Raw genomic sequence first — 25,681 nt, forward strand, 5'->3', positions numbered from 1 at the left:
AAAAAACAACAACAACAAAGAGAATAAAATAGAGGAAAAAAATACACCTATAGTAATTTAAATCAAAATAAGAAAATGCAAGAAAAGCAGCAAAAAAAAACTGCTGGCAGTTTTTGGGGCATCTTTTTTTGTGGGAACCCTTATGGATAAAAAAAAAAATAATAAAAAAAAAACAAAAAACAAAAAAAAACACTTATAAACAATTCTTTCAGAATGCACATTTATTGAGAGATAATATCAACACAATTTAGCATACATGTGCTAACAGATTCTAGGCCTACAGTAATGGTTATTGGTTATTGTGACATGTACCAAACAATATCTTCTGTAAATGTACATTTGTTTTATTGCTATACACGCTACAATGTCTAATATGTATTTCTAAGGCTTAAACATGAGGAGGAATAAAATGTTACAACTTGTAATATTCATGGAGCATTAGCACAATAAACCTCTCATCTGTAATAAACTGCAGTCAGTTCCATAAGAAAATTACACTTGACCCTACTTCCTTCCCATTACTGCATCGTATATCTTTCCCGTTACTTTGCATTCTATGTCCCTGAAGCCAGAGTCTGTAAGGAGCTTGGTGTATTCGGATGGGGTCCGTTCCTTGCCTTCTGCCAAGACCAACATTTTCAGTGACCATATCTGGGAGCTCAGCGGACCGCTTTTGTCTTCATTCAAAAGGACTTCAACTAACAGCACTCCCCCTCCTTAGCATTACCAAGAGAAAGACAGTGTCAGGTCTAAGAAATCTGTGGCATTCGTGATTACACTATCAGTTTCAATGTATCAATCTGTATATGCATACATGTATTCTAAACAGCTGAAGTTGATGGTACAGTACAGCTACCAAAAAAAAAATAATAATAATAATTTGAGGCATTATGGGGGAATTTATTAAAGGGGTACTAAATTGAAAATATTTTTCTTTCAAATCAACTGGTTTTAGTAAGATAAATAGATTTGTAATTTACTTCTATTTAAAAATCTCAAGTCTTCACATATGTATCAGCTGCTGTATGTCCTGCAGGAAATGTTGTTTTCTTTTCAGTCTCACACAGTGCTCTTTGCTGCCACCTCTGTCACAGGCAGGAACTGTCCATATAAAATTCCCATAGAAAACTTCTCCTGTTCTGAACAGTTCCTGTCTCGGACAGAAATGTCAGCGGAGAGCACGGTGTCAGTCTAATGGGAAGACTGGAGATTAAATAGAAGTAAATGACAAATCTTTATAACTTTCTGAAACCAGTTGATTTGGAAGAAAAAGATTTTCGCTGAATAACCCCTTCAAGACTGGTATTTTATATGCCACTCTTATCTAAAATTTCCCCATCATACTCCACTGGATAGATTAAGAGGCACATGCCATGAAGCTATGCCTACCCTCACACAATGTAGTGCCCCCTACCCATTAAGTTGGCAAGTGGAGTACAAACTAGTGAAAAGTCACTTAGGCTAGGTTGCCACTGTGTTTTTGCAATCAGTTTTTTTTCATCCATTTTTTTTTTTTAAACGGATGCATTTGTGTGCATCCGTTTTGATCAGTTTTTCCATTGACTTCCATTGTAAAAAAAAACGGATCTGTTTTTTTTTGATGGGCACAAAAACGTAGCCGACACTACTTTTGTGTCCGTCAAAAAAAACGGATCCGTTTTTTTTTTTTTTTACAGTGGAAGTCAATGGAACAACGGATCAAAACGGATGCATTTTGTTTTTGTTTTTTTTCATCCATTTTTCATCATTTTTTGCAAAAAACGGATGAGAAAAACGGATTGCAAAAACGCAGTGTGAACCCAGCCTAAGTCTGCCTTGTGTGTTTTGAAGAGGCTTTTTTTTGTTGTTGCTAATAGATAATGTGGTGTAGGGGACAGAGAGACGGCTCACAGTTTACTACACTCTGGCCGAATGTGGCTTAATGGCTGAGACCAGGCCGAGTCTCTCAGGTAATGCCTTCAATGTAATAATGCTCTCCATTGGAAATCCTCTCTCAATGGGAAATTGGCCTGCAATAAATACACCATGTAGAATAACCATTGTAATTGATCATGTCAAAATATTGAATATGCTCATTAAAAAAATATACGGGCCATGTAAAGAGACATGGGAGGAGATTTATTAAACTGGTGTGAAGTAGAGCTGGCTCAGTTTCCCCTAGCAACCAATTAGATTCCACTTTTCTTACCTCACAGATTCTTTGGAAAATGAAAGGTGGAATCTGATTGGTTGCTAGGGGCAACTGAGCCAATTCTACTTTACACCATTTTGATAAATCTCCCCCTATGTGTTTCATTTTCCTACACATATACAAGCTGAGGAATTCAGGCTCTTTGCGATAGTCCACACTGTCCCCCAGAGATTCCACACTGTACCTAAAGAGTAAATCAAGGCTTTTCTCTTACATCTTACCACCTGTACAGTCCTAGGCTGCTGTCTCCTGCTGTGTTACTACTTGTGTTTCTTCTATGTTCCCCATACCATCTCCTGAGTGTAATCCCTTTTCTTCCCATTCTTTTAGTCATCATTATCCTCAGCAGCAATACATTGCTATGATCAGGCAATTCTACTTTACACCAGTTTGATAAATCTCCCCCATGGACTGTATACCTGTGGATTGTATACCTGTATGTCTTTTTGTAACTATTTCACAAAGATTTGTATTCCGATATACTGTATTATAAGCTCACCAGGTCTACAAGACTGGTAAATCTTCCTCAGCAGGCCAAGGCATTTTTCTTCTGTCCAGTCATGAATAATCCTGGCCATAATATACAGGTCGGCCTCAGGAATTGGATCATTGAAGAAGTCTCCTTTAATACAAAAGCAAAGACACGGTCAATCTAAAAAAAAAAAAACAAAAAAAAAAACATAGACAATTCCACTAAGTAAAAACCTGCTTCCTTCACATGCTTAGGTAAAGGGGCAATGTTTGGGCACCAGTGTCAGAGAAACATCACTACCTGTTTGCTGTTTTTATATAGCAAATAAACAAAATGAAGGAATAAATTGTGTGAGCGATATTTCTGCTCCTACTGCATCCAAGTCACCAAAATCAGCAAAAATGTGCAGCGCATTCTACAGAATCTGATCTTATATTACTGTATATCTCCGCTACTTTTCTTTTTATGCATATACAGGGCTAGTAAAATGAAAAATTAAAGAGAATTTGAAGTCTAAGCATTTTATGTGCCCACATTATAGCCTTCACAGATGCATGGGCGATCAGCCGGTATTTCTTAAAGGGGTTATCCAGCGCTACAAAAACATGGCCACTTTTCCCCTACTCTTGTCTCCAGGTCAGGTGTGGTTTGCAATTACGCTCCATTTACTTCAATGGAACTGAGTTTTCAAACCCCACCCAAACTGGAGACAGGAGTGGGCCAAAAGTGGCCATGTTTTTGTAGCGCTGGATAACCCCTTTAATAGCATGGCCTCTTCACTCTCCCAATCTCACCATTTTTGGTTATGGGGTTTCTTGAAGCACACAGACCAGATTTTGAATGTAAAAATGCACTCCATTGAAGTTAGTTCAGTGCACACACAGTATAGAATAGCGTTTTTAATTGATTACGACAATAATTTTTGATTGATCATATCAAAATAATGAACATACTTATTATTTAGGACCTGCTTATGCAAAAAAAAGCTGTCTTTTTAACATGTTCACACATTGTTTTATTTTTGGCCAAAATTACGACTATTTTTTTTTTTAGCCATTAGGTCCTGCAAAGTTGCTTTTTAGAGCCCAATAATTTCTATTGGGCCTTTCACACATCCAAGTTTTTGAAGATCCACAATTTGTTCTGCTAAAAAATAGGACATTTCCTAGTGCGAAGCGTGATTGTGGCACTGATTCACTAATAGAAGTCTATGGGATCAATTATTTCTGTGACAAAACACAAATGTGATGTTCTATCTAAGCTAGTTCTATATTGTTGTAAACAATTTAGCTTTACTATAAATAGCACTGTACAATTTTGAATGAAAAAAAAAAAAAGGATCGCAGAGCTAGATAGCAGAGAACCCGCGGAGCTTAAAATATCACGGGTGATCATGAATGTGTAAATGAGGCCTTAATGTAGTAATAGTAAAAAATTTACACACATTAAATATTCCTTGCAGATGTTTCTTTTAAAACTGAGTTTTATATACTGCACCTTCAAGGAAGTGTATCTTTTGCTCCGTATCTTTTACGAAATGTTTCTTTGCTGTTTGCACAACCTTTGGCAGGTCCATAATGGTGACTGTAGACTCCTTATATGTAGATACTAATTGTTTTGCAAGATTCCCCGAGCATCCTACAAGAGAAAAAGATTTGTTCTTCTGTGTAAAGTGCTGGAGAAATATGAATAATAGAATTTTTTTTTTCACACATTCACATTGGCCACGTTCACATTACATATTTTTACATTAAACAACGTCTGCTGTTGCATGTTGCGACAATGGCCGTTGTTCAATGACTGTGTACAATTACATTACACTGTATGGAATCACGGACGTAGTGTATACACTCTGTGTACACTACGACCATGGTTCTCTGCGTCCTCAAAAAATAATTGACAGGGCTATTTTGTGCGGCCAATATTCAGTGAATAGCGTCTGCCAAGATAACCTGTACTCACAATGTAAAGTACGGCGCCTGGCTATACTTTACATTGTTCTCTATGGCAAATTGGAGTGTGGGCGCACCCGAATGTGCCAACATTCCGATTAAAACAAAGTGATGTTCACCCGGTTGATACTGCAGTATCGGCAGGGTAAACATCTGAGACATCGGCCATTGTTTGACACGTCAAACACCGGCTGTGTCAAACAATGACCGGTGTTCATACAGTATGTGAACATGTCCTTAATCTGTCATTATAACTTTTACAATCTACTGTCAAACTGTTGACTTAGATTTTGAAAGTTACAGTATAACGACAGGTACACTTTAAACCTATTTTGTGATGCTTACACATTACAGCAAATTTCTACAGCTGAATCACAATCTGAAGTGTCAAAGGGCAAATTATATTGACCTATCTTATAAAAATATTATACATATATATGTATTTTTTTGTGCACTGAACCTGGAAGCACTGCAATACCAGGTCAATGCCTAGAGAGGACAGAGCAAGCTCTTTTTCCATCTCCCTATTCTAAAAATACAGATACTACACTTGATCTTAGCCAAAAAGCAATATAAAGATTGTTTCTATTACCTCCAAGATCGCAGACTGTGTGGAACATTGAAAGATCAAAAGCTCGGATCACATCTTTTCCACATATGTTCCATATTGAATCCATATAATTAATAAAAGCCAAAAGCGACTCCTCTGATCTAATATCATACAATAACAAACACAATGGTTACATGAAAAAATGTAAGAAAAAGGAAGTTTCTTATACCTCACAATATAAATAGAGATGAGCGAACCGGCCGAGTTTCGGGTTCATATGAACCTGAACCCTCGGCTTCTGATTTCCGCTGTCTGCCCACTCCGTGGAGAGGGTGGATACAGCCTGAGGACCACCTGGAAAACTGGGATACAGGCCATGGCTATGGCTGTATCCCAGTTTCCCAGACAGCCTTCCGGCTGTATCCACCCTCTCCACGAAGGCTGCAGACAGCGGGAATCAGAAGCCGAAAGTTCAGGTTCATAAGAACCCGAACCTCAGCCGGTTCGCTCATCTCTAAATTTAAACAGGAAATACGCATAGGATAAGTTCAGACTATGTAAAAAATGATGTCTGCCTTTCATAACAGAGGCCGTCAGCGCAAATATCGGCCCTCATTTTTAAATAACAGACGTTATTTGCACACCAACGGCCGTTGTTACGAAAGACAGCAGTCGTTTTTACATAGGGCAAATGTCAAAGCTCAGTTGACAATATATTCCTCTCACTGAGCTTTAACATTTGTGATTGCACTGGATGTACTGTGACCAGTAAGGTGGTTGCCATTTTCAAAGTTCCATAAAATGTACAGTATATGCATATTTTAAAGCTAGTTCTAACCAGACTGAGAATCTGTTGTTTCCAGGCAGATCTGTCTGTGTAACTGGGCTGGTCTGGGTGATTGTAAAAGGGACATAGCAAATACAAAGGCCAACTCAGTTGCTAGCCATGACTCCATGACTTCTTAAAGGGAACTGGTCACATTCCTGGTGGGGTATAAAAAACTCCAAGGCAGCTCTTCCAGGAGTGTGAACCAGTCCCAGTACCTCAGTGCCCTATTACATGGAGTGATAATCTATCGAATCAGGCTGAAGAATATCTCTCCATATAATAAAGACAACGATCAGCCAATTAAATGATTTCAACAACAATGTGTGGCTGAAACACTGTATACATACCTGTCTACTCTCCCTAATATTCTGCTAGTTCCTATCCGCTCCCTGCAGCCACCACTGGAGCATGTGAGCCGGTCTCTGAAGTGATAGGCCACTTGGCCAATCACTGGCTGCAGTACAGTCCTGACTCAAAAGGAAGTAGGCAGAAGCGAGAAGAACACTGGGGAGGGTGGACAGGTATGGGTTAGTATGTTTGGGTAAGTATGTAACAAGTTTATTTTACACTTAAAGCAACGGCTGCATTGACATCGTGTAATAGGCTCAGTAAGTGAGCACTGATCTAGAAGATCAGCTCTCGCTTACAGTATTGATCGGGCCATGTAGTATGGCCCTTATAGCTGCTGCGCACAGCTCTCCAACACTGTGACCGACAGTGACAGGCTATGTTCACATTACGTATCAGACCGGCCGTTCCGTGACCCCACCGGTGTAATATACTTGGATCTTGATCATCACCTCAAGTAATATGTATGATTTTATTAATGATAATTATTTTAATTTTGGGTTGTATACTTTTTGTTTAGACAATAACACCATGAATTAATTGTACTGAGATGTAGGGTCAAAGATGAATTACAATGTACAGAAGTGATGGTAAAAACAATTGTGGGTTCTATTGGACTATTACGAATTACCACGTTTACTATGTATGAGGGAGAATACATGAAATGTCTGTCTGCATAATGGTCCATTCACACTACTGAATCAGAGTTAAAATTCCATGCGGAACCTCCGCCTGCTGAATCGGTGCCGAATCCTGCCTGCTATGTGTGTGCAATAGGAGGACTCGCGTGCCTCTGCTTTCCACTCAAAGAAGTGACATTTCAATTCTTGAAGCAGAGAGGCGCAGAGAGCGGAGGTGTGTGAGACATCCCATTGAAACACATAGCAGGAAGAATTTAGTGCTGATTCCGCGGGCGGGTTTCTACAAGGAATTTTGGTACCGATTCTGTAGTGTGAACAGACCCTTACATTTTAGTGGTAAAACAGGCAACCATAGTATGTATTCAATCCACAGTCTCATACAGTGGCCCTCTTCCCATTTTCCTTTGTCTCTTACCTCCTCCATGGCTTTACCTGTTCATTTGTTGCAAAATACTTATATCACATTTTCAGTCATTTTGTTACATTTATATCTACTGAATTTGTATTAAAATGTATGAAATAATAAATGGCAATAAAAAATGATATAAAAAAAATCTAATAATCCAGAAGGCTTTTCATGTGATCCCCCATACATATTTTATTTAGTTACTTTATGCAATATACTGTATATGATAGAAAGATATGAAAAGTCTGTCTACGTCAATAACTGCATCACCTGCCGAACGGACCCCAGGACAGATCTTGGATTAAAAGCAGCTATCTGCAGGTACAAGCAGTTTAGGGGGGGTCAGATTGTGGGTACAGAGTCACTTTAAGTCCCTGAGAATAAAAACACTGGTTCAAGAACGGCCAGCTTCAACTCCTTAGTATACAATGTGTTAATGATTACAACCTTTTCTCTCCCATCCTAAGCATGACTGACAACACAGATATAATTAACCTATTCAAGACCAGGCTAATTTTGGCCTTAAACGGAACCTGTCAGACCCCGGACCTTACAGGAGGTGCTGACAGTGTGCATTAAGTGTCAGTTCCCTAGTTAGAAGGTTACCTTTGCCTAATGTGTCAGTGGAAGTGATGCTGCACCATATAAATGTGCAGCCATTTCTGTCTTTTTGGCTTGTCCATATAAATTCTCCTACTGTAATGAAGAGTAAAAGAGGAGTTGTGGAGTCACTCTGCCATGCCTCATTACACCTTCCTCCTCCCTCTTCTCCATGAATATTATTTTTAGTTGTTAACACACTTTTTTTTTAATAGTCCTTTCACTATCTTTGCTATTAAATTTTATGGACCTTCAAAAAAGAACATCATTTGGTACTCAAAACAAAATGATGGACATCATTTTAAAAAATAAAAAGCATAAAAAACCCTCATGTGAATGTAAAAGATGGACCAGTACCAAGGAGGTGAATCCACTGGATCACTAAGGAGTGCTATGACAACCTTGGCTTTCACAAGAGCCCACCATAAGGCGGGATGGGCTTCACTGTGTGAAACTCCCTGCTTGCTACCCTCAGAGAAGGTCCCTGGTGACCAACGACTGTGTGGTAGTGAAGAAATACAGGAGCCCTGAACTAGATGTTCTTCTTCTGGGGTCACACTTCAAAATATGAGAAGGCGCTGTTCATACCGGAGATGAGCCAAGAATTACAAATGGAACAAGATCCAATGGCTAGAAGGATGCTAGGAAGCGAGAAAGTGGCAAATAGCCAGAGAGCAACGTCATAGTTTGCTGACTGGAACACATCAACAACTTAGCAGAGAGGTGTGAAATGGCTACATATACCCTCAGCTAAACAGCCTAAAATTCTCCAGAACCTGTTGGCTGAGTTATAAACAGAGGTGAACAGGCGCATGCCTGCCACTAGAGTGAGCCCAATTCTCCAGGAGGCCAGCTCAGAACAGGAGAAGCTGCAGGTATAGGCATGCTAAGGAAAAGCAGATGACCACAGGACAGAGCGACCTGCAGCAGATAGGGGATAACAAACATGACCGTGTGCTGTTACAGTCAACATAGCCTTTCACTGATAGACATAGCAGATCAGACTCTGCCTTAGGGGTTGTCAAAGCTACCATCCCCCTGGCTGCCATAACAACTGCTTGATCTCTTATGCTGGCCACTATTGGTGGATGTCAGTTGCAGATCAGAACCTGAGTCTGCTCCATACTTACCTGTACTTCACATTTTTGGAAGTGGTTAATAATGTATTTACTTTTTTTAAAAAAAATTTACTATTGTTTTAAGCTTCTATTGTACATTTTAAAATGTTATAGATATTTATATAGCAAAACCATGTTTTTTCTGCGTCTATGCCCTAGGCAATATTGAGACATATAGAATGGGCATAGACCTTCATATTATTGGCATAATCTTATTGTGAACAGTGATTGTTGTAGAGATATGTGCACAGTTTACCTGTACATCGTCTCAAATATTCCTTTTGAAGGTATCCCCAAAGCTCTTTCATACTGACATTTTCCTTCTCTGAAATATGAAAAGGATTATTTGGTGAGATTTATTTTTACCAAACATTATATATATTTTTTTTATATTTTTTCACATCATTTGGAATGTTCATTTACAAATCACTTTCTTCATTGTGGGTAAAAGTTATTTCTTGATAATGTAGTTTCAAACATCAAAGTTGTTTTTATTCTTACTACTCCCATTTTTATAGCGACTCTGTACCCACAATCTGACCTCCCCAAATCTCTTGTACCTTCAGATAGCTGCTTTTAATCCAAGATCTGTCCTGTGGTCTGCTCGGCAGGTGATGCAGTTATTGTCCTAAAAAACAACTTTTAAACTGGCAGCTTAGGCTGGCACAACCTCTCTGTCCCTCCTCCCTGCCCTCCTCATCATTAGGAATGCTCCAGGCGTATTGTCTCCTATTCATCAGCTGTGTGAATACTGAACATGTACTGGATCGTTAAGGCACTTGTGCAATGCTCAGACAGGAAAAAAATGTTCCAGTGGCATTCCTAATGATGAAGAGGATGGGGAGGAGGGAAGGAGGGGTGGTGCAAAGTTAGGGCACAGATACTCTAAGCCCAGGCCGTTGGGCATGGGGCTGCAAGTTCAAAAGTAGTTTTTTAAGGTCAATAACTGCATCACCTGCCGAACAGACCCCAGGACAGATCTTGGATTAAAAGCAGCTATCCGAAGGTACAAGTAGTTTGAGGGAGGGGGTCAGATTGTGGGTACAGAGTCACTTTAACTCCCATAGATGGATTTTAACACCATATAGGGATCTCTGATCAAAAAAGATAATAGGTTGTAAAATGTGGTGGAATATGTTTGTGCTACAGTATACACCGTATTTTCCGGGGTATAAGACGACCCCCCAACTTTTCCAGTTAAAATATAGAGTTTGGGATATACTCACTGTATAAGACTACCCCTCTTCCAACGCACACCAAATAAAAAATAATAAACATCAGACAGCAGTGAGATCTGAGAGGCAGAGAAGCAGGCACACTAATACCGGTAGGATACAAGGGTGGGCCAGACCCTCAACGCCACTCTACCGTAACTCTTTTTTTCCATACCCTGGACACCTGCTGCTTGCTCTGCCCTTCATATGGTTACTGCATATAGCGGGGATGCGGCTGTTTTTGAGCTCTCCCCACCATATGCGTCGAACGCAGATTCTCCAGTACGGTTTCAAAGTTTTTCAGCACCCACCCAATAGGACGACACCTGGCGTATAAGATGACCCCTGACTTCTGAGAAGATTTTCCTGGGTTAAGGAGTAGTCTTATACGCAGGAAAATACTGTAAATAATTTTGTTTGTCATTACATTGTCTCTAGGGCAGTGGCACGGGTTAGGCCCGGGGTATGGCAAGAGTCTGCAGTAATAGTAAATAGTGAAAGGCATTCAGAGAATTTTAATAATCCAATGTACACTTAGGGGGACATTTATTAAGTCTGGCGTTTTTTACGCCGGACTTATAAATGTCCCCGCATCTCTGGCGCTACGGGGATTTATGTAGAGGCGGACTGCCTCTACATAAATCCTGTGCGCTCTGGTGCGCACCGCCGAAAACCTACGCCAGCTGAGGACTGGAGTAGGTTTTCGGCGTATCTTTTGGCGGAACGGATGGTGAATCGCGCGGACTCCGAGTCCGCGCCCTCCGTTCCGCCCCCTTCACACCCCCTCCCCGCCCCCCGGCGTACTCGGCGTAAAGTGCCGATTTGCGAATATTTTATTCGCAAATCGGCCATTTGCGAATAAAAAAATACGCAAATCGTCACTTTCCGCCGAAAATCATCTGTACGCCGGATGATACATGTCGCCCTTAGTGTATGAGCTTTATCTTTAGCAAGCCTCCACCCCACCGCTAAAATATACTTGGATCTTGATCATCACCTCAAGTAGTATGTATAATTTTAATAATGATAATTATTTTAATTTTGGGTAGTATATTTTTTGTTTCGAGAATGACTCTATAAATTAAAGGGGTATTCCCCCCAAAAATATTTTTGCATTAATACGTTGCTCACCCATAGCTTTCCATCTTTCCAATATAAAGTTATTATGGATTCTGCACAGTTTTGCTGTTATCTAGATGTATTCACCCCCACTGAACCACATGGAATCATGAAATCTCAGTCCAACCCGACACCACTCCCTGCTCCTTGCCCCCACCCTCGGAGTCGGGATCATGTGTCCTCCCTCTCTTCAATAGGCTGGGTAAGCGCTTCTAACCCGACTCCGACGGGACGTGAAGGAGGACAATAAAGACAGTGACAGCTGCTGCTGATCACTGTCTCCCTCTAAAAGCAGCCCCCTTCACAGTGTGCTCCCCCTCGGTGGGCCACGGCACCCCCCCCCCACCCCCCGCACATTAGCTGCTGCCCGGCCGCCCGAGTCACTATCCCCCCAGTTTCCCCACGCATATCAGCTGCTGCCCAGCTGTCCACCCCCCCACCACACATCATCTGCTGCCCGGTCGCCTGCGGCACCCACCCCTGTACATCAGCTGCTGCCCGCGCACTAACCCCCCCATGCACATCTGCTGCTGTCCGGCCCGCGGCACAACCCCCGCACATCAGCTGCTGCCCGGTCACCCGCGGCACTAGCTCCCCCCACGCACATCAGCTGCTACCCGGCCACCCGTGGCACTATTCTCCCACACACATCAGCTGCTGCCCGGCCACCCACGGCACCCCCCCTCCCGCACATGAGCTGCTGCCCGGCCGCCCGCGGCACTAGTACCCCCAAACCACGCCACCTCCCCGCACATCAGCTGCTGCCCATGTGCCACCAGCATCCCTCGATCTCCCCCTCTCCATCACTGGCTACCATCATCCCCCCCCTTCGGTCACCAGCATGGGCTCTGCTACAACATCATCAGCTCTGCTACAACATCAGCTCATCAGGGAGAAGTAATGCATGATGGGAAATGTGGTTTCCCTTCCAGCACCTTTAGAAAAACTTTAACTCAGGAAGAAACTTTAACTCAGCTAGAAAGACGGGAGGTGGTTTAAAATACTCAGGGGGACTTGGAGAGTGAGACCAGCTAGGTTTGGGGGCATATTATTTTTTTAGCTCTTGGGGGGAATATCCCTTTAAATGTACAGAGATGTAGGGTTTAAGTTGAATTTCAATGTACAAAAGTGATGGTAAAAACAATTGTGGATCCTATTGGACTATTATGAATTACCATGTTTACTATGTATGAGGTAGAATACATTAAAAATGTCTGTCTGCATAAGGGTCCGTTCACATTACTGAATCAGTGTCAAAATTCCGTGCGGAACCTCCACCCGCTGAATCGGCACTTAATCCTGCCAGCTGTGTGTGTGCAATGGGAGGTCTCGCGTGCCTCCGCTTTCCACTCAAAGAATTGACATTTTAATTCTTAAAGTGATGAGGTGTGGAGAGTGGAGGTGCGTGAGACCTCAAATTGAAACACATAACAGGCAGAATTTGGCGCTGATTCCACGGGCAGGGGTTCCACACGGAATTTTGGTGCCGATTCTGTAGTGTGAACAGACCCTTACATTTTAGTAGTAGAGCAGGCCCATCCTGAAATTCATTATAATACATGCTGTGGCTCCCTAATTTATTATAAAATACACAATGTCCCTTAATATAAATTACATAGTCACATGTAAAATTGTGCTATGTATACTGCCCCCTTTTGTACCTCATGTAAATCTGTGTCAATAAAAGGAGTACTCTCAATGAATAGGGACCAATATACAATGCTTCCACATCACAGGCAGCAATAGCCATTTACCTTCAAGAACAGATGGTAGCTCCCAGGGAGTCATGATGTAGGCTTGATCAAACAGTGGAAAAAGCTAGGTTAGATCGAACTCAAACCTAGCCTAACCTTCTGCATTTGATTCCTGATGCAGTCACAGTCCGTGTGGAAAGAGGAGACATCCCGGGGACCGCTTGGAATTCCAGGATTCAGACTAGGTAATAGGCTGTATCCCGGAATTCCAGGCGGTCCCCGGGATGTCTCCTCCTTCCTCACGGACCGTGAAGGCATCAGGAATCAAATGCGGAAGGTCAGACTAGGTTTGAGTTCGATCGAACCTCGCTTTTTCTGCTGTTCGATCAAGCCTAGTCAGGAGCAAGGAGGGCAGAGTCTGGGAGACTTGGAGGCTGTGCTGCCATTCAGAGCTACGGTGGCCCCATCCAGCCCATGTCTTTGCAGGGGAGCATGAGGAGAAGTAGGTGGAGACAACAGTGCCACCTCTACTTCCTGGCCGAGCAGTATGACACCCCAAGCTGGCTGACATGATGGCATCATCCCATCACACCAGTCAGGCTAGGCTGCTGATCAGAAGATCCCTGTGGCCTATGCTGGGAATAATGGTATGCAAAGAGGGAACCTATTGTGCTTCCATGCAAACACCAAATACATACAAGCTGGTCATGATATGCTGGACACACAGTGAGCTTTACATCCTTACATCCTTACTTTTGCACCTGGGGGGACCACCCGCATGTAGCCTTGGATCCTTCAAAGGCCTTATTCCAGCAATGGAGGGGGTAAATAAAAACAACATTAACGTTTTTCTTTATTGATCACAGGGCCTCTTTAAAGGGGTCTCCACAAAAGAGATGTGGATAAGATATGAGTATCTGGTTGGTATGTTTGTTTGTATATATGTATGTATGCATGCATGCATGCATGTATGTATGTATGTATGTATGTGTGTGTGTGTGTGTGGTAGTGGTGGTGGGGGGTCTAATGTCTTAGGCTTATAGATATGAGAAAAGGGGTCCAGTATTGGTGCACAGAGCAGTGATCAGTCATACATGCTGCTACTCCATTTAATTCTGTGGGCTGAAAGACAATAGCCAAGTACAGAGCTAGGCTATCTTCATGTGGACAATAAAGTTGAATGAAGTGCGCATGTCCAACTGATGATCCTTTTAACCATAGAAGATTTTGGATTTCCATTGTCAAGATGAGTGAGGGTACCAGTGGTTAGATCCTAACTGATCAGATGGTCATCCCCTCTCCTTCAAATAGGAGAGTGTATTTTATGGGCAAACCCCTTTAACATGGCTATCCTGTGGCCTAATTTGCAATAGATCAATGGATCGATAAATCGAAAGGGTTATATGGGTTAAATATATAAATAAAGTGGCTGGTCTGGGGTCTGCATAAATGACAAGTTTGGGGTCTGGAAATTCGGACATCTGTTCTGAGGTCTATAGAAGCTGATGGGCCTGATCTGGGGTCTGTATGATTTGGGGTTGTTATAAGTGCAGGACAATATTTATTTAAGGCATCAAAGTCTATATCTGATCCGTATTTATTTAGCATGTGTGGAGTCGAATTATTATTATTTGTATAGATGCATTTGATTTTCCGTGGAGTTTACGTAAACCAACAAAGGAACATTATGACTCCTGTGCTTTTTTTTTTTTAATTATCTCCTATACATATGAACACACAGTACCTTACAGCTTGTGGTAAGAAGTAACAGCACATATACATCACATTAGAGTGGAACATCATTGTGTGATACAGCGTCCTAGGGCTGGATTTAACCAAGTACAGAGAGGAAACTTCAGTATTGGAATAATAACCTAAAAAGAAATAAAATATCCAGAGGACAATATATATATATATATATATGTATATATCAATTTTGACAATTATTAGATCACATTTTAAAAATAAAGATGTATTCTTAATTAGAACCCAATTCACAGTACAGAATTTTTTCTACTGACAGAATGTAGGATTAAAGATTTGATGTGTAACTTAAAGTTCTATTCCATAAAATAAAAAAATGAATAGGAATTAAATTCTGGAGTAATACATACCATTATCCCAAAACTATCCATGCAAAAAACAGCTGATCTCTTAGAATTGATTGCAGACAGAATATGTGGATGTGTGAATGAAGCCTAAAGGCCGTAATACATGGGAAGATAATGAGGGGGAAGCGAGCACCAACCTGTCCGTTCAGCACTCGATTCCCGCTTGTTCCCTGCTCACTGCTTGTGCTATTAAACACACAGACAGTAAGTGAGGAGCAGGCCATACAATCCTTAGATTGTTTGGGCTGCCCATTGAAGTCAGTGGTTATCTACTGCTACTGCTCATGTTGCACAGGGTGATGAGCAGCAGACCGTTGCTGTTATGATTGTGCTGTTTCAACATGTTTAAAGACCATGATCAGCTGAAATTGTGCATGTTGGCTGATGATGGTCATGACCTATTACAACAAACGATCATAGGGCCATAATGGCCGGTAATCAGCCAAGTGCGGCTGATAATAGTTTTGTGCAATAGGGCCTTTACTCATGGCTAAAAATGCTTTGTCACATTCTAATTCTACATGCCTTCTGGGTTTGACTCCTACCCCTCTTTATTTACACAGATGTGAAACACATATCAAAATCATTACCATAATCTACATCTATTGTAACGACATCTCAATAATGTAGTATTAAAGCTGTTCACCCTCTTCACCCTCCATGTAATTTCAGTCTCACCATGTCCTTGGTGTACATTACGAAAGTGTCTAGACACATTAGAAATATTTACGTTGATATTTTTAGCATCTGATGGATTCTTTTCTATAGTTTGTGTTGGGTACCAACAATATACAATAAATTACACTTTTTACAATCAATATGGGTAACCACATGTTTGAATTACAATTTAAGAAATCTCTGACATGAGCTTTATTATTTATTTTATCCATTACATGGTCTCTTCTGATATTTTTTTCTAATAATTTTTTTTTGTTTACCTTATTGAGAAAATGCACTTTGTCTAACGTTGGAGCTTTTTAGTAGAAAATTTGCACCGGTATCCTAATATAACCTTCAAATCCACAACCAAATGTAGGAGGTAAGTCTTTCTTACACTTAAGCTGTTATAAGATAGGTGACACTCTCCTATTGATGTTTTCTTAAGGCCCTATTACATGGACCATTTATTTCCTAAATCAGGGAGATACCACCCCATGTGACAGGGACAGCCGATCAACAAGAAAATGCTTGATTATTGGCTGATGGCTCACTCTACCATCGGCCACACATCTTCCTGTGTAATAAGAGATGTGCAGCTAACATCAGATTAATGTTAGGGCCAAATTAACAATATAGTGTTTGTTTGTGTGGCCATGGTCGCATGATTATGGAACCATATAAAAAGTTCTGTAAACAAGCGCTGATCACCCTATGTGTCCTCCATAGTCATAGTGAAACCTTGGATTTGGTTTGGGAGTGTTTTGCAAGACAAGCTAATAGTTTTAGAAAACTGTTACTTGGTAAACCAGCGAGATTTGGACCTCTGTAACGCTACTGATCTCCATATTGGGCTCCGACTTCTGTGCAATGAATAGAGCCATGGGTACGGCACGTGATCTATATAACTCTGATCCATACTGAAATTTCTTCAACCCTTGTTAATACTCCCACCTGTTTGTGCAGTGTATAGTGGGTGACACGATTTTGCTGATAATATTGTATTGCCTACACTTGATTTACAATAATTCCTGGTAATAATTGCATAAGTCTACTCCTCTATCCACACAAAGACTCTGTCTACACAAATACACGCATTTTCTTATTGTTACTGACTAGTGTTAAGCGAGCATAGAACTTGATCGAGCATTGGGGTGCTTAGTCAAGCTCAATGCTCAACCGTAAACCTTTAATAACTGGCAGCTGAACAATTGTTTGGCCATCAGTTATATTTCTCACCCACCGCAGCAAGGTATTTCATTTTTTCTTTGTCATTTTTGTATATTTTGTTAAAAATTTTAACAAAAAAGTAGGAACATCTGGTCCAAGGCACCACTGTATATGTCAACAGTGTCTGATTATGGTCTAGTTGTGGAACACGGAACAATGGAATGTTCTACTTGTAATCATAATAAGTTCAACTACTTGTGTCCTATATTATAAACATTTTAGTTCTTGGAATTGTTACCTTCATTGTTTTTCATGTCAACTTTCAAAAGCCCCAGTCCAACACAGACGCCAAGGAGCGACGCCATTCCATCTACATTGGTATTCAAGCGAGAAGCGATTGTTGCTGTTGATATTGGTTCCTGTACTTCATGTAGTAAGTCAAAGACTCCCAAGTCACATGCTGTAAACATGGCCTGCAAGGAAAAAGTGAAAAACTACTTAGAATCTTTACCATTTGATAGTACCAGCATTACTATAACATATTAGGATTTGTCATTACTTTATGTTGGTGGGCATGTGACCACAACCAATAGTGGATACTTTTGCTGTGTCCCCTTAACCCCTTAAGGACAGAGCCCAAAATGGCCTTAAGGAGCAGGACAATATTAAATTTTGCATTAACTGTTTTATTTTTTCAGCTACTGGGCCCTGTAAGGACTTGTTTTATCAGGAACAGTTTCACTTTCAGTTTTCTTGTCGGCACTTCTCAATCTACTATAACATGTATGATGGAACCCCCCAAATATTATTTATGGGGGGAAATTGGGGAAAAATACAATTCTGCAAATTTTGGGAGGGTTCCATGTTTACGTAATGCACTTTACAGTAAAACTGAATTGATTTCTTTATTCTATAGGTCAGTCTGAATACAGGGATATGCAGTTTATATAGCTTTTCTAATGTTTTACTATTTTTTTTTATAGTATATACTTTTTTTTGCAAAAAGGTATGATTACAATGGCCCTATTGTGACTCTGATCTCTAGTTTTTATTATTATCAGATTTGTGTACATTAGATGTATTGATCAATTTTGATCAATCTTGGCATTTTAACTGCTTTTTGTTTACACGGTTCACTGTGCAGGGACAATATTGTTTTACTTTAATAGATCGGACAATTACACACACAATGGTAAATATTATGTTTATTTTTTTTATTTGTATGTGTTTTATTTATAAAATGGGAAAGTTGAGTGATTTAAATTTTATTGGGGGAGGGGCTGTCATATTTTTTAAAACTTTTTTTTTTTTATGTATTTTACACCTGTTCAGTGCCCCTACATTTTTAAATTAGATCAGTAACACTGATCATTGCTATGCCATAGCATAGCATTGATCAGTGTGATCTGCAATCATTGCATAGAGCCTGCCTATGGCAGACTCTATGCACTGATCACCAATCTGACTGCTGGGAGGAAGGTAAGGGACCTTTGGAAGTCAGTTACAAAGATTAGAACCCCCTGCAGTCACACTGCAGAGGTCCTGATCGGAGAGTGACAGGAACTCAGTGGTGGCCAGTCATTAACAGTGAGAACCCGTCTGCTGAAAATTTTTTGTTGTTCCAAAGATTATAAAATTAAACATTACCCAACTTTGCAAATAGATGTCCTGTACTGCTGTGTGTCTAGTATCTGCTCCCTACAGTACAGTGTGATACTACATGTCCTGTACTGCTGTGTGTTTAGTATCTCCTCCCTACAGTACAGTGTGATACTACATGTCCTGTACTGCTGTGTGTTTAGTATCTCCTCCCTACAGTACAGTGTGATAATACATGTCCTGTACTGCTGTGTGTTTAGTATCTCCTCTCTATAGTGTGATACTACATGTCCTATACTGCTGTGTGTTTAGTATCTCCTCTCTACAGTACAGTGTGATACTAGTACTACATGTCCTATACTGCTGTGTGTTTAGTATCTCCTCCCTACAGTACAGTGTGATACTAGATGTCCTGTACTGCTGTGTGTCTAGTATCTTCTCCCTACAGTACAGTGTGATACTACATGTCCTGTACTGCTGTGTGTCTAGTATCTGCTCCCTACAGTACAGTGTGATACTACATGTCCTGTACTGCTGTGTGTTTAGTATCTCCTCCCTACAGTACAGTGTGATACTACATGTCCTGTATTGCTGTGTGTTTAGTATCTCCTCCCTACAGTACAGTGTGATAAAACATGTCCTGTACTGCTGTGTGTTTAGTATCTCCTCTCTACAGTGTGATACTACATGTCCTGTACTGCTGTGTGTTTAGTATCTCCTCTCTACAGTACAGTGTAATACTAGTACTACATGTCCTATACTGCTGTGTGTGTTTAGTATCTCCTCCCTACAGTACAGTGTGATACTACATGTCCTGTATTGCTGTGTGTCTAGCAGTAGCGGATTATAATAGGTTCTTTTAGGGCCCATAGCCACACAAGGAGACTTATACGGCCCTATTTTGTGATACCATGTCCTGTACTGCTGTGTGTGTCTAGTATCTCCTTTCTACAGTACAGTGTGATACTACATGTCCTGTACTGCTGTGTGTGTCTAGTATTTCCTCCCTACAGTATATTGTGAAACTACATGTCCTGTACTGCTGTGTGTGTAGTTTCTCCTCTCTACAGTACAGTGTGATACACAGCAGTACAGGACATGTAGTATGTCTAGTATCTCCTTTCTACGGTACAGCGTGATACTACACGTCCTGTACTGCTGTGTGTGTGTGTAGTATCTCCTCCCTACAGTACATTGTGATATTACATGTCCTGCACTGCTGTGTGTGTAGTATCTCCTCTCTACAGTACAGTGTGATACTACATGTCCTGTACAGCTGTGTGTCTGGTATCTCTTCTCTACAGTACAGTGTGATACTACATGTCCTGTACTGCTGTGTGTCTGGTATCTCCGCCCTACAGTACAGTGTGATACTACATGTCCTGTACTGCTGTGTGTCTGGTATCTCCGCCCTACAGTACAGTGTGATACTACATGTCCTGTACTGCTGTGTGTCTGGTTCTCCGCCCTACAGTACAGTGTGATACTACATGTCCTGTGCGTCTCTCTCTCTCTCTCTCTCTCTCTCTCTCTGTGCCAGGAGGAGTTGCAACTTTGGGCACCAGGTGAGTGTGGCTCATTTTATATTTCTAGGACCCTGTGTGATTTGTACAGGACCCTGAAAATGCTCCAGTCCTCTACACAGAAAGTAATTTACAGTTTCCAGTAGTTAATCCAGACTGTTGTATGTAAGGACTTGCTTTATCTATTTTAGTTATCTGCTTATTTTTCTTTATATTTAATTTCTTTTTCTCATTTTGGCATGATATTATGGGGGCTTCAGAACCAAATACCAGTTTTCCATAGAGTTTTGGTCTCAACATACAATGGTCGTATTAGAGCCAATTAATGTATATATATATATATATATATATATATATATATATATATATATATTTAATTTTTTTAAAATGTTAATAAAACTTCTATTTCTATGCTATTTGACAATGACAGGCTTCATTTATACCCTTATCCCACAAAGCAATGCATTAGTGTTGCATTAATGGATGTTGTTTTAAAATATCGGTCATTATTTTCCATTAAATAACGGCCATCCACTTAATTTCAACAGTGAGTGAACATAGCCTTTCTGTGGTTTCAATCCACTCCCAGGTTTTGGTTGCAAAATACTGAGCAAAGATACAGTGTGGGAACATAGCCTAAAAGTGTCCAAAGACAAATGCTTAAAATTGTTGTTGCTTGAAATTAAATAATTTACATTTGTAAAAATGCAATTGAATTCTTACCTTTGAAATTAAAAATCCATCAGAATAGTCAAGAAGTTTCTGTGGATATTCAAGTTCTTCTGAGGAGCTCATATTGGTGTGATATGCTATAGGACAGTCACTTTCCAACTAAGGATGACTTATTCCAGAGAAGTTAACAAGGTTCAAACATACTGTATGCTTTGTCATCTGACCTATTTAGGAGGTAACTAGGAGGAATTTATATACTTTTATGGCTTAAAAATCCCACCCCTTAGAGGGTGCTTACCTTAAAAGGCTATGTTCACACAAACACAGAAACTGTTCAGATCTTTCCATTATAATTTTACCCTGTCAGTTCCACTCCTGATTTTGGTTGAAAAAAGACTGACCAAAATACCGGGAGGACCGCCTGGAAAAATGGTCCAGCGGGAGGACCAGCGGGAGGACCGCCTGGAAAAATGGGATACAGCCATAGCCATAGGCTGTATCCTATTTTTCCAGACGGTCTTCCTGCTGGATCCGCCCGCTGCACGGAGCGAGCAGACAGCGGGAATCCGATGCCGAGCGTTTGGGTTCATCCGAACCCAAACCTCGGCGGGTTCGGACCATCCCTAGCGCCCAATTTATCATTTGCGACTTTTTAAAAAGGCGCAGGCTTAGGTCTGGTCAGTACCAGTTGAATAAAACTGCGCCATTTTTTCATAGTTGCGCCTTTTTTGCACCTTTTTAATTAGATACATTTACTATGGCAGTGCTACATTTTTATGAATCTCCATTAGAATAGTTGCACATATTAGAGTCCTTAGTAAATGTCCCCCATGTGTTTCATTTTCCTACACATATGCAAGCTGAGACAGTCAGGCTCCTCTCGAGAGTACACACTTTGCCCCAGAGAGTCTGCACTGTACCTAAAGGGTAAATCAAGGCTTTCCTCTTATATCTTACCACCTATACAATCCTAGGCTGCTGTCTTCTGCTTGTGTTTCTTCAATGTACACCATGCCATCTCCTGAGTGTAATCCCTTCTCTTCCCATTTTTTAGTGATCATTATCATCATCAGCAATTTATTGCTATGATCAGGACAGCTTTTGTGATTCTTTCTGCTCACACAGCACCTATGATCCTTTCTGCTCACATGATCCTTATGATCCTTTCTGCCCACATAGCAATTTGCCAGGGCATCAACATACGCCACTCATTGCAGTCTTTTGTCTTTCAACATTGTTGAAAGACAAACGACTCATACAGCAACGATCTGCTGCCGTCGCTCCGTGGAATAGGTGCTCTTACTCACTAAGTCCCTGAGTATTTTGAGCTGTCTCCTGTCTTTCTAGCTGCTGCCATCCCTGAGTTACGAGTTTTTCTAAATGCCGATCTATAACCAAGATAGGAAACTACATTTCCCATCATGCATCTCCCTGTTTAATCCATTTGTGTACTCTCCCCCTTAGCCTTTTTTCCTTCCCACTGCGGTCATTATTATTGGGGCCCGTTCACACTAAGGAATCCACGTGGATAACCTCCAGTGGATTCCGTTCACTCGTGTCCTTCCCGCGCTCCAGTTTAAAGATCTGGCTGTCCCATAGGCTCCATTCTATTCAGGCAGATGCTGCCGTCTGCCCAAAAAAGAATTGACATGTCAATTCTTTGGGCAGACGGCGGAATCTACCGGGACATAGAATGAAGCCTATGGGACGACCAGGTGTTCAAGCAGGAGCGCACACGCAATCCGCTGGAGGTTATCCATGCAGATTCCATAGTGTGAACGGCCCCTTGCACAATAAACACAGGACTGTTTTTTTTTCCAGATTTTGCATCATATCACCCCAATATGTATGTGGCGGGTATAGCGTAGGTTTAAATCTCTGTTTGCTGACTCTGGAAACACTCTAGTTCCATCAAGATTCTAAGAACACACAGAGCTGAGACACAAAGACAGGTACATGTGCCTGCATTCACTAACAGCTAGAAGAGATAGAATTATAACTTTTCATATTACAGAAACCTAGGCTCAGGGACACATGTAAGTCTATGGAAGCAGCACAGGTGCATGGAGATGATGCAGAAAATGTCTCCTGGGGGTCGGGTTACCAAGTCAATAGACAGCTAACTCGTCCCCCAGAGAGGAAGTCACATGTCCTATGACTACAAAAGGAGGGGGGGGGGGGGGAGAGGGAGGTGAGCACAGTCAGAGCGGACCCAGAGTAGAAGATTTTATATATCAAGAGTGGATAAGAATGAGAAATAAAAAACAGGCAAAGGGTGCAAGACAGGTTATACTATACTATATATACTATATTATACTATATTAGACATAGAGTGGTATTGGAAATGGGAATTGTTTAGAATATTGTTTTTGTTACCTGGATAACCCCTTTAACTCTATGGGAGGAATTGGTCTTAAATAAATCCCCACTCCTATGCCCCACATAGGATTTACAAAAAAGGAACATACACAGCAGGCAAAAAAATCTACGACTGCACCTGAGCAAAAGTAGATTTCTGCTTTCAATCAGTCCTTAAGGGGTTAACACAGCAAAGACATTGTTAATTTCAAAATACCAACAAAATAGTTCTAAACAATTTATGACAAAAGGAGTTATCTCGGAATAAAAAAAAAGTCTGACCTGCTCTTTTCCCCAGTATTCACTTCAATTATCGTCCCATCTTAGCCGTATACCTTCTGAGAGAGAGGGGGTGAGTGCCTGTGGCAATCATCCCATGCTCCATTCAGCCCTGCTGTGGCTAAACACTACACGTACCAAGTAAATTTTAATTTTGTCGGTTAGTAATAAATCATTTTGTTATATGGAAACTTCATTGCAAAATGGGTGAAATGCCAGGATCAGGGGGTGGTGTAATTAGAAGCTTCATAAGTCCACCCCCCGTACATGATTCATGCCCCCTCAGGCTTCTACTTACATCCTCCTGTGCCTGGCATTCACATCCTAATTGACAGTAAACTTTACTTTGCTCTATAGACTATTCAGTAAAACATATCAGAGACAAACACATAGTAAAAGCCCTTTATCTTGGGAACGCGAGTGGGAGAGATATGCTTTTCAAAGCTATTTAAAATGGGTTATCCATTTTTTTTAAACTTTTTTTATTTTTTTACTTTTCTTTACATCATTTAAGCCCCTCTATGGGACTATTACAAGCAATCATCAATTCTAAGGGATAAGTATTAGACCTCTGCCAGTCAGGGATTGAGACCCACGCAGTGCGACCATTCATTCTGATCAGTCAGGGACAGGTGGCAGCATTTAAGGGGTTAATGGTGGGCATGTTGCCCTCCATTGACTATGAGTACTTGGCTGCTAAAAGCAGCCTGTCCTCACCTGCTATGCAGCCACCTCCGTCCCTGAACTCGCTTCATAGAGCTGCTGTGCATTATAGTGTGCCAGTATAACATGATGTGGGAAATCCCTGCCTATCATGGCGTACCAGCATGTCATATGTCATTAAAGGGTTAAAATGTATAGGACACACTGTCCAAAATTATCCACAGTGTGAATAGAATATTTTTCTGTTTGACACCTTCTACAACTACCTAATACTACTCGTAGTACTCTCAACCCTACTGCTACTACTACTCCCAACCCTACTACTACCCTCAGCCTTACTGCTACCACTACAGTACAGTTTTTTTCTATAGGGTCCCATGGATCCTAGTTTCACCCCTGATATAGGGATTTACTATTTGGTTACTATCTGTACTTTTTGTTAAATAGTCTGATAGTAACTGCACTGCAAAATGGGTGGAATGCCAGCATCACCAGGGGGCAGGGGCATTGGGATTAGGCACTTCATAAGCACACAACATGATTCATGTCCCCACAGGCCCCTACTCACATCCTCCTGTGTCTGACATTCACATCCTCCTGGGTCTGACATTCACATCCCATTTGGCAATAAATTCACTTTGTTCTATTGACTATTCAATGAAAAGTATACATAGAAAAACACATAGTAAAATCTCTGTATCTTGGGAACTGGGGTGGGGGTGTTTTAGAATTGGGACATACAAGTCCACAGAAAATTACTCCCAGTTTCCTGCTTATCATCACAGCCAGGAATACATTGAATGGTAACACCAGTAAATAGATAAGATGGGATCAGGTAATTCACAATAGGTAATGGACATAGCTCCCCTCCCTCCTCTCCGTGCACACAGGGTATCACAGAGCATGCTTAGAAACCTAAATAAAAATAATTGGGCCTCTTTTAGCCTAGGCAAGAGGGCCACTCCTATTATATTGTACTTAAAATTAAAACGTAAAGTTAAAAGATTTATAAATAATATAGAAACTGAATATGTGATGGTCAACTGGGTGATGTTAGTACTGGTGGTTGTGTCAGCTCAGTCGAAGGTGTTATGTTGTGATGCCAGTGCTTGTCCAGCACACTGGTGTGATGTTGGTATCTGTTTTTTGTATGGCTAGTGGTGTTCTCCAAAAGGTTGGTAACCTGCCGGATTGTAGTGTGTCCCTTGGGCTCTTGTCAAGGTAGTCCTGAGTGGCAACGGACCCACCCAGACTATCGGTACAACCAACCAACCAAAGAAAGGGGAAAATAAACCAAGTTGTGCAGTGCTGTGTGTATAGGTGCTGGTGCATACAAAACATATTTGCCCCAGTGATGTAAATATATATAGAATATATATGTCCCAGTGATGTAAATAGACCAGCTTTACTGTCAAGTTCTTCAATATAACACTTTCACAGAACAGATACATTTTCACATAAACTTTAGTGCTTGACTTTGTTGTGCTTAAGGAGGTACTTGAGAGTAAAGGAAAG

At 41.0% G+C, this 25,681-nt stretch overlaps 1 protein-coding gene and 1 pseudogene across 4 annotated transcripts in view; both read right to left on the reverse strand.

The window, feature by feature from the left end:
• Positions 1-225: 225 nt before the first annotated feature.
• Positions 226-25,681, reverse strand: part of LOC138767605 (acetylserotonin O-methyltransferase-like) — a 48,499-nt gene continuing 23,043 nt past the window's right edge. For 2 of the 4 annotated variants that reach the window (XM_069945219.1, XM_069945221.1), the window contains exons 2-8: positions 17,371-17,545; positions 14,879-15,008; positions 9,364-9,432; positions 5,208-5,326; positions 4,161-4,301; positions 2,691-2,813; positions 226-716 (exon numbers count right to left, since the gene is read on the reverse strand). In XM_069945219.1, coding sequence (XP_069801320.1) covers positions 505-716; positions 2,691-2,813; positions 4,161-4,301; positions 5,208-5,326; positions 9,364-9,432; positions 14,879-15,008; positions 17,371-17,545 — 969 coding nt within the window. In that variant the 3' untranslated portion in view covers positions 226-504. Of the gene's footprint in view, positions 717-2,690; positions 2,814-4,160; positions 4,302-5,207; positions 5,327-9,363; positions 9,433-14,878; positions 15,009-17,370; positions 17,546-20,917; positions 21,064-23,506; positions 23,629-25,681 lie in introns of those variants that run through there. The other 2 variants (XM_069945220.1, XM_069945218.1) reach the window with 2 other exon arrangements.
• On the reverse strand, positions 5,060-5,195 carry LOC138768240 (U2 spliceosomal RNA; annotated as a pseudogene).

Source organism: Dendropsophus ebraccatus, chromosome 11, assembly GCF_027789765.1.
Source record: "Dendropsophus ebraccatus isolate aDenEbr1 chromosome 11, aDenEbr1.pat, whole genome shotgun sequence".
Lineage (NCBI taxonomy): Eukaryota > Metazoa > Chordata > Amphibia > Anura > Hylidae > Dendropsophus > Dendropsophus ebraccatus.